This window comes from Falco biarmicus, chromosome 10 (genome assembly GCF_023638135.1).
Source record: "Falco biarmicus isolate bFalBia1 chromosome 10, bFalBia1.pri, whole genome shotgun sequence".
Taxonomy (NCBI): domain Eukaryota; kingdom Metazoa; phylum Chordata; class Aves; order Falconiformes; family Falconidae; genus Falco; species Falco biarmicus.
Genome location: NC_079297.1, coordinates 34296583 through 34309814, shown reverse-complemented (window position 1 = coordinate 34309814; position 13232 = coordinate 34296583). Strand labels below are relative to the sequence as shown.

At 46.2% G+C, this 13232-nt stretch overlaps 1 protein-coding gene across 1 annotated transcript in view; it reads right to left on the bottom strand.

Moving 5' to 3' along the window:
* CRACR2B (calcium release activated channel regulator 2B) overlaps window positions 1-12928 on the bottom strand; it is a 39746-nt gene extending 26818 nt beyond the window's left edge. Inside the window, exons 1-2 of the mRNA XM_056353143.1 lie at window positions 12490-12928; window positions 1744-1999 (exon numbers count right to left, since the gene is read on the bottom strand). Of these exons, the coding sequence (XP_056209118.1) occupies window positions 1744-1999; window positions 12490-12695 (462 nt within the window). The 5' untranslated portion in view covers window positions 12696-12928. The remainder of the gene's footprint in view (window positions 1-1743; window positions 2000-12489) is intronic.
* Window positions 12929-13232: the final 304 nt, after the last annotated feature.

Sequence of the window (13232 nt, the reverse complement as noted above, 5' to 3'; positions counted from 1 at the left end):
TGCCTGCCTCCAGCCCTGCCCAAAGGTGGCTGGGGCACTGCCAGCCTCCTGTGACCACTGCTGCTCCCAAGAGCTCTCCACAGGCACATCAGGCACCAGCTCCATCTCTCTGGCCAGAGAGGGAGGACAGACTTGTAGGTGTCTGGATTCAGTTCCCAGCCCTTGCAGGAAATCTTGCAGATCAGAAACAAAATGTTCAGTCCTTCACAGAGAGTTAGCTTTCTTCTGTCATCTTCTGCCTTCTGGTTTTGGCTGGTATAGAGTTAATTTTCTACCTAGCAGCTAGTATGGGGCTGTGTTTTGGATTTGTGCCGAAAACAGTGTTGATAATACAGGGATGTTTTCGTTATTGCTGAGCAGCGCTTGCTCAGAGCCAAAGCCTTTTCTGCTCCTCACCCCACCCCACCAGCGAGCAGGCTGGGGGGCACAAGGAGTCAAGAGGGGACACAGCGGGAACGGCTGGCCCCAGCTGACCCAAGGGATATTCCATACCGTATGGCACTGTGCTCAGCATCTAAAGCTGGGGGAGGAAGAAGAAAGAGGGGGACATTCGGAGTGATGGTGTTTGTCTTCCCAAGTAACTGTTAGGCGTGACAGAGCCCTGCTTTCCTGGGGGTGGCTGCTGCCTGCCGATGGGAAGCGATGAATGAACCCCTTGTTTAGCTTTGCTTGCGCACGTGGCTTTGGCTTTACCTGTTGAACTGTCTTTATCTCAGCCCATGAGTTTTCTCACTTTTACTCTTTCAATTCCCTCCTCCATCCCACCAGGGGAAAGCGAGTGAGCGGCTGCGTGGTGCTTAGTTGCTGGTTGGGGTTAAACCACAAGAGGACCATATCATTGTTCCCACAACAGAGACAAGGAGCAGAGATTTCCCTTCATAATACACGTACAGAGCACTTAGTGCGGAGAGGCACCCAAAGGAGCTTCCAAATAACAAAACGCGTAGGTTAAAATCTCATTACTTTCCATTAAACCTGCAGCTTTACATAAAAGTTTAATAAAGACTTACTAATGTAACTACACAAAATTAGACATCATACAACCCAAAACAAAGTGAGTCAATAATTAGACCAGCATGGACTTGCCAAGTGCTAATTACAGATGGAGGGAGAGATGGGACAGGAAAAAAACAATCCACATGTAACCATCTCTGATAAACCATTAAAACAACACTCACAAAAAACTATAGAGATTCTCTTAACAAATACTGTTTTTAACAGAAAGCAACACAACACATTATTCTAGAGCAAAGTTTTAGTTCAGGCCTAATAGGAGTTTTTGAGATCAGGCTTTAGCTATGACTGAGACAAAAAGATTATACAGCTTTTTTTTGTTAAGAGGTTGGTGGATTTTTTGGTTGTTGTTGATTGGGAGGGGGGTGTTCGTTAGTTGTTTTTTTTAAATTAGACCAAAGATTTTTTTTTTCCCCAGATTTCCCATCCACTGCACGCTTAATGTTTGTAGGAACTGTTGCAAATTTATTTCATCTTATGCATTCCTTAAAAATTTTGAATTGCAGTCCCACTTGTCCCTGGAATTCTCTGGAGGTCCAAGGCCCTCCTGGGATTTTCAGTTCCTAGCAACCGGCTGTGTCAGTGTTTGACTCCCAGAAATCTGAATGAGATAATGCTCACACACACACACACCCCTGTCAAAAGTAAAGGCGTAACACATTCTCCCCCCTTCTGCCACGCATGACTTTACAACTCCTCCCAGGATAGGGGAGGATTTTTTTCCCTCACCTGCATATCCACCTTGGTGATAAAACCCTTCTCATCCTTGTCACACAGCTGGAAGAGTTCCCTTGCCTTCTCGAGCATCTCCACTTGCACATCTTTCAGTTTGCTCATTTGGCTGGAAGGAGAAACACCAGAAGCTACCCCATCCTCTTCATCCCCTTCCTCTTCTCCTTCCCAGCGGACGGATCCCAAGAGTGCTCCCCTCTGGTTCTCCATCTTCTCAAAGTCTTTTCCCCCAGGGCAGTAGCAAATGGAAGAGCTGTGGGGCAGGAAACAGAGAAACCCCAGTCAAACACGGCCCTACATTTCCACCCCACACATCACCTAGTTTACATGCCTTGTTAGTTTGAAAGAAAAATATTCAGCATCCGTATCTGGACTACATGACCCTTAAAGATCCCTCCTAACCCAAAATATTCCATGATCTCTTACTGAGGGGGGAAGGGAGGGAGTTTCTGTCAGAGGTACACAGTGTACACAACATGGGTGTAACCAAGCCTACCACACAGCCGTAACTCTCCACACTGTGATGGGCTCCAGTCCCTGCACCCACCAAAGATGCTCTTTTGCCACCTCTGAGCCAGAGGAGAAGACCTGTGGGGCAGTCAGAACTCTCCGTTGGTGAAAGCCAGGTGACAAAGGGAGCTTTCAGCAGACAAGAGGATGGGAAGGGAATATTAAAGCACGCAATTAAATCTGCATGGGAGCGCGGCGATAGTCCCACATTAGCTGAGACAGGGGGCTTGACCAGGAGAGCAGGACCAGCTCCCAGCTCTCGTGCAGCTCCCTGTGTGTCCTGACCAGGATGCTTCTCTCTGGTCTTGGCTCCTTCACTAATAACATGTGCTTTTCCTTCTCCTGTTGCTTTTCTTTGCCATCCTCGAACACCAAACCAGCATCACAACTGCAAGAGCCCAGAGCAGGATGAAGGCAGATAGGAGGAAGATCTGTGCAAGTGACAAAGAGAAGAAGGAACGTGTCCCTCCCAGCCCTCTCCCGCGCAGGTTCCCCAGCTGGACCTCCACCTCTTTTTCTTGTTAACGCTTCCCAAATAGTAACTCCATCTCCTTTCACATTATTATGGCACAAAGAAAGGTCAGACAATTCCTACACTGGGAAAAACGTATTAAGCTGGGCACTCCTGCCCCCCTTGCCTTCCGTTCTGCCTTCTTTCTGCTCAGCCTCTGTTTTGAGACCTCATAAGCTGCCAAACAGAATTTTAATCTGAAATGTTCACCTTTATAGGAAGGAAACCACATGACTATGGAGACATTTCGGAGGCCAAAGAAAATAATTCATGTTACTTGCAAGTACCTAAACCAAAAAGGCTAGGAATGAAAGCACCCCTTTAAGCACTGTAAAGATGCATACAACACCTCCCTACCCCAACCCATCTTCCGACTTACTGAGGCCACGCAACACCCTCCAGAGAGCTTTTTCTTCAGCAACACCACCACATTTTTTAAGCCTTGTTGCACTGATTGCTTTAGACTCTCGCTTCTACAGATCTGTTCTGCATTGCCAAGCAGAACTGAGCTGTGCAAGCAGGCTGAGAGCAGATTTAAACAGTGCTAAGACAAAGAGGGCTTGAGGGTTGGTTTGCTGGGTTTTTTTTTAATCTCCAAGAAATTAAAGCCACGTATAGATGCTGTGATAACAAACAAGTTAATTCTGTTTGCACTCTTAGTACAATGGGAGGATAAAGAGCATGATGGCCAGGAAGAATGTCACGTGCGAGAACTATATGAAGCTGACACAAAAGGAGAAGGCTATTGTGTACCACGCTATTTGACTCCATTTATTACTGCTGGTTCGTGAGCCAGAGGGTGGTTCTGCTTCAAAGAACAAGCAGAACGCCTCACTCCCCCTTTCAAATCCATGTTTTTTCAAGGCACCTCTGTTTCATGTCACTTGAAGATACTTATTTGAAACTCTGCAGAAAACTACCTATAAATGGGTACTATTCTATGTTTTTATCAAATAGACATCCCTGCCAACCAATGGACACATAACTGCACCCAAGATTTGGGGAATATTGCAGAGGAAAAAAAGGTAAGAAAGCATGACAAGCAGGAAGGCAGGGAATGTCTTTCTCTCTCTTTTTGAAACAAACTCTCCTACCAAGCTTTTTTTTTTTTTTTTTTTCTTATGGAGCCAACACAGCAAAATTTGGATACTAAAGATTGATTCTATCCATTAGCTGGACAGTCAGATTGCTTCTGATGGCAACTCTGTATGAATTAGTAGTAAAGAAGCTGGAAAGACCCCAGCTTACTTTTCACATTCAAGTAAAAGTTGCACAGCTGGTCTTGAAAGAAAAAAAAAGAATAAAATTACCCAAATATCTTACGCTGCATAGATTTTACAGGTGATTACGGTAAGGAATCACATAGCCACACTGAAGAATGATAGCTGTTGGCTGAAGCTTTTTGCCAGACCCATTCCTTCTGCAAAGACAGTCCCCAGCACAAGCAGCACCCTGTACCAGATGGTGAGCGCAGGCGGCAGCAGGGGAGGAAACGAAATGGGAGTTCAAAGCAAGAGCCACAACAGGATTGCAGAGAACAGCCAGAATGAGAAAAAGCACAAATAAGAAACACGTTCTCTGCAACATCCCTCTAGCTGCCTAAGAGACACTGAGGTCCCCAGAAAATGATCTTACTTTCTTATTATCAGATTCATCATTTCTATTTCAAAAGCCAGAGCAATCCACGCAGACGCCGTCTCCCCAGCTCTGCTGCAGCAAACAAGGTTGTACAAGGAGGATGTTCTGTTCTCCAAGACATTTGCAAGCTGAAGTCAGACCCATTACATCCCTACCTCTAGCATCTCCTCATTTTACCAAAAGCCCAGCTGTACTGTAGCTCCCGAACACTGGCTAAGCTAAAAGTCTCTGAATTAGAAGAGCTGGGAGCCTGACACAGACAAGATTCTGAAAGGATTTCAGTCACATGTAAAAGACCAAGCCCATTTATTCAATGCTTGGAGCGCAGAGTCTCTTGTTCGAGCTGCTTCAAGTGGCTTCAAGCCAGGTGTGGCTCTTTCAGTGGCAATGCAGACTCGTAGAGGACCAGAGTGGCAAATAAGAGAGAGCCCCAGAAAGCAAAATACACTGCAGCTCTGATGGACTTCTCTCCTAGAAGCTTCTCTGACTGAAAAGCTCTTCATCTCCATCCCTGTTGGTAAGGGCATTGCATAGTATAAACGCAGATGAAACACAAAATAGATCTCAGTCTAACAAGTGCTGTCATACCTTCCCTGCTCACAGATCATGACTGCAAACTTCTGGGGAAGCAGCTTTATCAGCAAGACATGGTACATCACTGAAGGACAACTTTGAAAGAGGCTGAGGTCACTAGAGTACTGCAACTGGTACCCAACAGTGAGGCCGGCAGAGCCAGATCACTCTCAGCGACAGAAAGATCAGCCTGGGAAAAGCCATGCTTGCCTGATGCAAGTGGAGAAGGCAGAGAAGACAGGTAAGAGCAGCTAATGCTTTTGGTCAGGCAAACCTGCCAGGCTCCCCCAAGGAGACACAGCCAGGCCACCTCCAGTGACAAAGCCTGGGGTTGCTACCAAAACTTCCTAACAGGATTAAATTTTCCAGATCTCTTCTGGCAGGACAAGGTAGTCATTTGAGTCAGTATCAATTAAGAATTAATTTCCAGACCTAGCCTAGAGTCAGGACAATCTCTGTATCTTGGGCTGCTGATTTCATATGATCATAAGAACATCCGCAACGGGTCACTGCAGGGTTCATCTAGCCCAGCATCTTGCCCTCAACAGTGGCCATGAATGGCTGGTGAGGGAAGAGTAACAGCAGGGCAAGCACAGCCAAGGCTTCCCTGAAAAGGTTTGCCAGCTTCTAGCCACTGTCAGCCTGGGGCAATTCCTGAGACACTTGATTCCTCCCTTGTCTTCCAAGACACTCGTCCAGTCTCCCTTTGAATCCGTATGAAAACATTCACTGTTCACACGATCATGTTGATAGAAACGGGGTGCCTGCTGCAATCACTGGGTGCTGACAAAGCCTCACAGCACTATTCCAGTTTTCTGGGTACATGGTTTGACCAGCACCCGCTCCATGGAGTCTCAGCTTCAGTTCAAACAAGTTTTTCCTGCCAACTTCACATCTGAGAACCATGGCAGAGACCAAAAATTCTTCTCCCAGGGCCCAGGAGATCTACAAGGAAGATGGAAGTGCCAGGGACACGGAGGCACCAACGGGCTCCAATTGCCCTGGACAGCTTCAGTGTGTAATGTTCTTCTGCAGCCCCCTCTTCCCCAGCCCCAGGGGTTTGGCTGCCGGTGCTCGAGGTCAGCTCCGATATCACACAGTCCAGATTTGGGCAGTGTCCAGCGTCTGAACAACCCAATATAGAGCTTGAGAGAAAGCCAGTCTTCAGGACCCACGGATTATACCAGGTATCTCCTGTCACAGAGCATGCTGGGGCCCAGCAAGCAAAAATTCACCTGCTCCTGCAAGACAACTTTCCCCGAGCCTGGAAAGCAAACACAGATCTTCTCAGACACAGTACAGAATGGGAAATTCAACGGCCAGTAAAGACAGCTAACACCAGGTCTTGTGTTTCTACACAGAGGTAACTCAGACCAGTCTTACAAGTGCAGTTTATCCACCTGAGGCATAAACTCTCGTTTGTCCTGTGCAAAGCTGTGCCAGAAAGTCAGCTGGATCCCATGGGCATGGCATTCTTTGGGGAAATCATAAGACCTGATTTTTAATCCTGACTCTGCTTGCCATATGGCCCTGGGTAAGTCACGTCACCTGCCTATGCTTATAGATTGTCAGCTCCTCCAATTTGGTTCTGATGCTTGTGACAGCTGGCATTTTATTTTAAGACTCAGTTCCTGGAGACTGATAATTACATGTGAAACTCAAGCATCAAAACAGTTACAAAGCCTCGAAGCTGAAGAATGAAAAAGTTGGACACAGAACTTGAAGAAACTGCAAGTTTCAACAAACAAAAGAACAGATCCGACACACTTTCCCTGGAGAGGGGAGATACTACTTTCAAGGCAGCGTCGCAAGGTCATGATTTCCAATTTATTGTCTCAGAAACTTCTTGTTGTAGCAGTAAGCAGTATTAAAGAGGTAAAGAAAAGTCATGGCTGAAATGCTATCAACAGCCAAGCCCTTATCTATATGTGACCGTGACCAGCATGTGCACATGACAGCTTTGGTTGTTTTTCTTTTTCCACAGCCCAATGACATGGAGGAAAGTGAGGAGTGCAGCCAAATTTTCCACAGCTGGTCCTCAGATGACCCCAGTCACCACAGGGCATTGCACACGCACTGAATACAGAGCATGCCTAGCAGTCACAGAATCATAAAACCGTTTTGGTTGGAAAAGACCTTTAAGGTCATAGAGTCCAACACTACCAAGCCCACCACTAAACCATGTCCCTACCTGCTATGTCTGCATGTTGTTAAATACCTCCAGGGACAGTGACTTTACCACCTCCCTGGGCAGCCTGTTCCAGGGCTTGACCACCCTCTCAGTGACGAAATTTTTCCTAATATCCAACCTAAACCTGCCCTGGTGCAAGAGGCTGCTGCTTCCTCTTGTCCTGTTGCTTGTTACATGGGAGAAGAGACCAACCCACACCTGCCTACAACCTCCTGTCAGGTAGTTACAGAGAGCGAGAATGTCTCCCCTCAGCCCCCTAAACACGCCCGGTTTCCTCAGCTGCTCCTCATAAGACTTGTGCTCCAGCCCCTTCCCCAGCTCCACTGCCCTTATCTGGACACCCACCAGCACCTCTGCATCTACATCGAAGTGAGGGACCCAAAACTGAACACAGGATTCGAGGGGTCCAGCCCCAGTGCAAGACAGGAATCAACAGCTAATGAAAAAGGAAAAAACTAAGCACAACTGGCTAAGTGGCTTACCCAGGATCTCAAAGCAAGTCCAGCGCTTGGTCCTGTGGAACTACAGGGGAAAGCAGGTTTTTGCTTTCCTGGACTGCTGAATTCTTGGTGAGGTGGTGGTTGAAGGGAATATTAAAGAAGAATCGTTATAGGTACATAGCGGGTGTCCAAGGTGTACCACAAACTGTGGTGCACAGATACTTGCTGGGCATTTTCCCAAAAGACATCCTCCTGTACCTCTGCCTAAGACAATATTATAAGAAGCAACAAAACCACCCTCCTACTAAAACTAAGTATTTAAGCCGTTTATTTAAACACATCAGAAAAACACCCACCCTTTCTAGTCCCAGTGCAGAAAAAGTGTCCTACAACTTTAAATGAAGGAATTCACAAGGCGTTCAGGTATGCAGTGACCACATTCTCAGTGCATACGTTGGATGAGATGGGTTTGATCTCATGCGTGAGAAGATACTACACAAAGAGATGAAGGGGCAAGGGAGTCCTGCAGCAGAAGCCTGTCGCTTCAGCAAATTACAAATGCACAGCAAAAGCACGCCAAGGCGCAGTAGTACAAAGCATTTGTTACTTGCTCATGGAATGGGAGCGTCACATGGGAACAGCTGAGGAACTGGTACACTTAAGAAAAAAAGGACAATAAAAGCTTCAGAGCTCCTTCTACCATTTTATATCAAACATATGCCACTTGCTCTGTTTGTTCTACCTTCCTTTCCCTCCCCAATGTTTTGAAAGCAAATAATGACTATAACAAGCGTTCATTGTAGGACACAGTCACATCTACACATCCCAGATTTTATAGTACTGTGAGATTCAGTGATCAAATACACATTTACAATTATTATCCTAGTTGCATGCAAAAAGCATATACTCTAAATGCAAGGACAAAATTATAGCCATACAAATCTGACCAGGTGAAGGTAGAGCAGAGGAACGACACTGACCCCTGTGTCAAACTGGCTTCCACACAGGCTGAATTTCCAAAAGCTGCTCAAAGGACCTGGGCACCCATTTGGTAGAAATGGTTTTAAAAGGCTCTGCCATGGTGCCTGAAAAGGCTGGGAGAAGAGCAGAAAGAAAAGAATTATTTCTTGATATACTTTGTGCAAAATTAATTTTGCTCTTTCCCTTCTCAAGGAAATGTTTCCATTGTTTGGAATTTGTTTGGGTGGTTGTTGGGTTCTCCCTTCCCAAAGGGAACAGCAGGAAAAGAAATACACTGAAAAATTAGGAAAACATCAATTGTTTTGTAAGGGGGGGTTCTTTAAAAAACCCAAAGAAACCCATACACACCCTGGGCAGAAAGCCTGAAATCAGGTGTAATATTTTAGAGCTACACTTCATTCACTCTCTCTCTCTCTTTTAATTGCTTGCACTTGATTGTATCCCTTTAAGGAAACAGGAACGAATCCAGGAACTTTTGTGGTGTTTACTCAGCAGGAGATTAGCCCGGCTTGATAGCCCTGAGCTAACCCCTGCTGCACTATGGATGGATGACTTCATCCTGGGATATGCCAGGACAACACGGAGGTATAGCCCTGAGCCACAGACAGCTTCAAGGCTCCATCATTCTGAAGAGCATCTTTAAAAACAATTCACCGTTTCCCTCGCCCGAGTTCATCAAAGGGGAATGCTTCTTTACGACTTATCACACCAGCTTCTTGATCTTTGTTAAAAAAACTTGCCACCCAGAAACTTGTTCGATGCAGACTCTACTATGCTCTTATCTGCAAGCAATCGGAGACTGCTAACAGTTCTCTTTTTTTTTATTTCAAGAGGTGAACAACGGCACTCACCGATACTTCCCAATTCAACAGCACAACAGAAAGCACCGACGTGTGCCAAGAACCATCAATACAATAACTTCAACACAGATGGGTATCCGCAACATACCACACTGATATTCTTTCCCCCAGAAATTGCCACAAATCCTCTGGCACAGCCCCACGCCGCTCCCCAGCTGTGCCCATCGCAAGGCAGTGACACTCCGCAGCTCTCGGACACTGGCACAGTGTCACAGCATTGGCACGGCAAACACCGAGTGTGTGTGTTTGCACTGGAACCACTCCTACTAATTGGGGTTTTGGCTTTGATGGGTTGTTTTGCTTGGGGAGCGAGGAGAGAAAGCATCAGTTTTTCCTCTAATAATATTTGGGCCAAGAGTTAATTCTCAGCAATTAAAACCAAAATCCAATCCACATTTTTTCCATAAACAGCTAATGGCCTTGGATCTGTCAATATAACTAGCACACAGCTGATTTTTCAGAAAACAAAGAACATGCCTGCCATAAGATATGATAAATAGCAACAGCTAGTTTCAAAACAACTAATTTTTACAAATTCCTTCTCTTTGTAAAGGTTTACAGCTTTCCTGAAACCTTTTTTTCTTTTTTCCTTAAAAGAGACAGAACAGAACACTGCAACATCTCATACAACGCAACATAAAGATTCATCTTATATACCACACTGGCAGAGGAATGCAAAACCCAGCAGTATTGTACCTTTTGGCTTCAGGAAGAAGAATTCACTGTACTTTCATAGGCTGGAGATCATGCTGCACATCCACAAAGGACATCGTTAGCCAGCAGTAAGTAAACATTGTTCACTTAGTCAAGTAGAAAAGCAACATTAAGCTTCCCCCTGATGCCACTGCTGTTAATGTTCTACCACAGATATGTGGTTGTGAGAGGACAGAGACAATCAACTCAAGAACATAATTGAGAGAGACAGGGTATTTTAGCTGTGAAGAGATCCTACAGCCCTTATTTGTGTTAGCTGAACACTGCTAACAATGTTGTGGAGTCGGAGCTAGATGCTGCTTTGAGTTCAGCAACCGGTAGGGAGATTACACCTGCTTAACACCAAGCATGTTGACCACAGAGTAAGCGTTCTGCTCTGCTGGTGATACCTATGGGCCAGGTAGGTAGGCAGGAGGCAAACAAACCTTCTTTGCCGGCCCGGATGTGGAAAAAGAGGAGAGAAGAAAGAGGACTTGGCGCTTGATATCAGACACGCTGGATCGTTTTTGATTCCAAGTAAAAAATGAGCACTGGGAGCCCAGGCAAAGGAGATCCCTGCTGTCTTCTACTTTTTTCCAAGGGTTGGTGTGGCATGCAAGGACACCCCATACGGCAGACAAGCTCCAGATCTAAGCTGGTATTTAAAGCTCTACAAAGAGCCTTTACAGGAAATTGCATAAATGCAGGGCAACTCCTCAGCTTGTTTAATTGAACATCACTGGCAATTTCTTCCTGCCTTACCTGCCCCTTTAGCAAAGGGAGAACTTGCATGCAGAGCAGGTTGTACCAGAGACGACAACCAGAAGGCAGTGCACTTCTGCTGGGCTCGTGCCACTGGTTACGGAACAGCTAAGATGTTATCCAGGAAAACTCGACACATGATGAGCACCACCTTGGCTGCCGCAGCTCAGCAAGGACACATCAGCAGAAATGCTGCTGGGGAGATTTCTCTCACACCCTGCGAGCAGCAGAGGCACCGCTAAACGAGGTTTTTCCCCAGCCCTCAGGAATGCACCCACACTTGGTGTCTTGCAGAGAAAATTCAGGCTGAAAGGAGGCACATGCAGTCCTATGCTGGTTGCTGGTGGAGAGCTACACACACTCCTTCAGTGTCCCTGAAGTACCTCAGGGGCAAAATTCTATTATGCAGAAACAGCCTTTTGTTGAATAACTGGATAAAAGGTTCTAATGGAACAAAGCTTCAAACGCAAAATTTTGGGGTTTGTGCAGCTGCCTGTGTAACCAATTCCTGAATGGCAGAGATGGTGAAGAATTGTCCCCAGTCACCGTCGTCTTTAAAAAAAGAATCCATGAGCCTCAGATAAAACTGGGTGGTGGCAGCTGCACATCAAACAGGAGGAAGAACTTCTCTGCAAATCATTAAAGTGTGGGACTTGCTGACATGGGATGCTGAGGATATCACAGGCAATCACGGGCTGCAGAAGTGGCTGTTTTTTTCTTGCCTGAGTTTGTCCATAAAGGACTATTACATAAAGGACTAAATTCTGTTTCTGATGAAAACTTTCTGAGCCACAAACAACAGAAGAGTGTACTAGGAAAGTACTGTTACACATTTATGCTGGGAAGACAAGGGTATCTACCGTTAGCTGCTGTTGGAGACTCAGCCTGGCTGCTCCTCAGCATGAACAGAGGCTGCTTTCCCATCAGCAGGAACAACCCTCGAAGCACATGGAGTCTTCTACCAAAAGGCCGACAGCATTTGCTTCATTTTCACCAAGGGCAGTCCTATAAACTGGGCTTGGTACTCCAATAGCCAAAAGTCAGGCTTCTCCCCGTAACCATCACTGCCATCAGACCCATCACCTGGCTGCTGAGCTCACCCCAGACCTCCCTGTGAGTCCTCAGATTCTAGCTGTCTGTGTAATAGCAGAACAAAGATTTTCCTTTCCAACAAGAAGCTGAATCTCTCTGGCTTCCAATCTTATTCTGTCATTTCTTCATTAAATTTCCCAACAGCCACCCGCTGTCCTGAGCTCAAGCCCTCCTGGCCAGCTGCAAGTTTCCCCTCAGCTGTTTCAGTGCCTTCTTCACATAAAGGCTAAAAATCCTGGGACAATCCAATCTCACCTGGAGTACCACGGGTGTAAACTCATATAAAGAAGAGATCATGAGCCTTACCTTTGTCGATCAAGATCCTTAAGCTTGAAATCAGCCTTATACAAACAAAAATACGTAGCCTTATGTTGTCCTCAAATAGTTCCCCCACCACACACACATAAAACATCAAACCAGAACAGCAGACCACCCAATCCCCTTTCGAAGAAGAAACTTCTGTTCGGTAAAGCATCCACCCACACTGCTTACTGAATACATGTGGCAGACAGTGACTCCTTCTGCGGCTGTGCCGGCAAGTTCTCCACAGCACTTGAAAGCTCCTTATCCAGAGGGCTGCAACTGCAGGGGGGATGCATGAAGTTCAAGCATCTTTTCCTCATCCCAAGAAATTCATCTCCCATATCTTGAGAAGCGGACACAGTGATCTCACTCCCATGATCTTTGCTGGGCTGCATGTTAGCAATGGGACCAGGGGGAGAAGCTTCACCTCACTACTCTGAATCTGCAAGATGCACTTAGAGGACAAACATGGTTTGCAAAGATTAACGAGCAGGAATGAGTATAGAGAGGATTTCCAGGCACCACAACTCCCTGCTGGAGAAGCCTCTCTGTGGCTGGTGCTGTATTGGTTTTGCCCAGGAGCGATGTATGGGACTCATGGACAGTTTGACCTTTCTGCAGATGCTATTAAAACAACAAACAGAGCAGAGGCAGCTGGGTGAAGCCAATTTCCAAGATGACAGTTAACCCATTCATAGCTTCGCAGAGATGAAAATGGCCATATGCACAGGTGCATGACACTTGGTTACCTATCAGCTAAGGATTTACCCCGATAACAGTGGGTATAAAGGTAAAGGTTCACCCCTTCCTGCGAGCTGAGGAGGTGTTGGCTGTGCTATGCAAAACACCTTTCCTGAAATGCCAGTGCAACCTGTGCACTGCAGAGGGATGCGATCCATGCCCCGAGTAGAGACACCTCTTGGCTGTCAGAC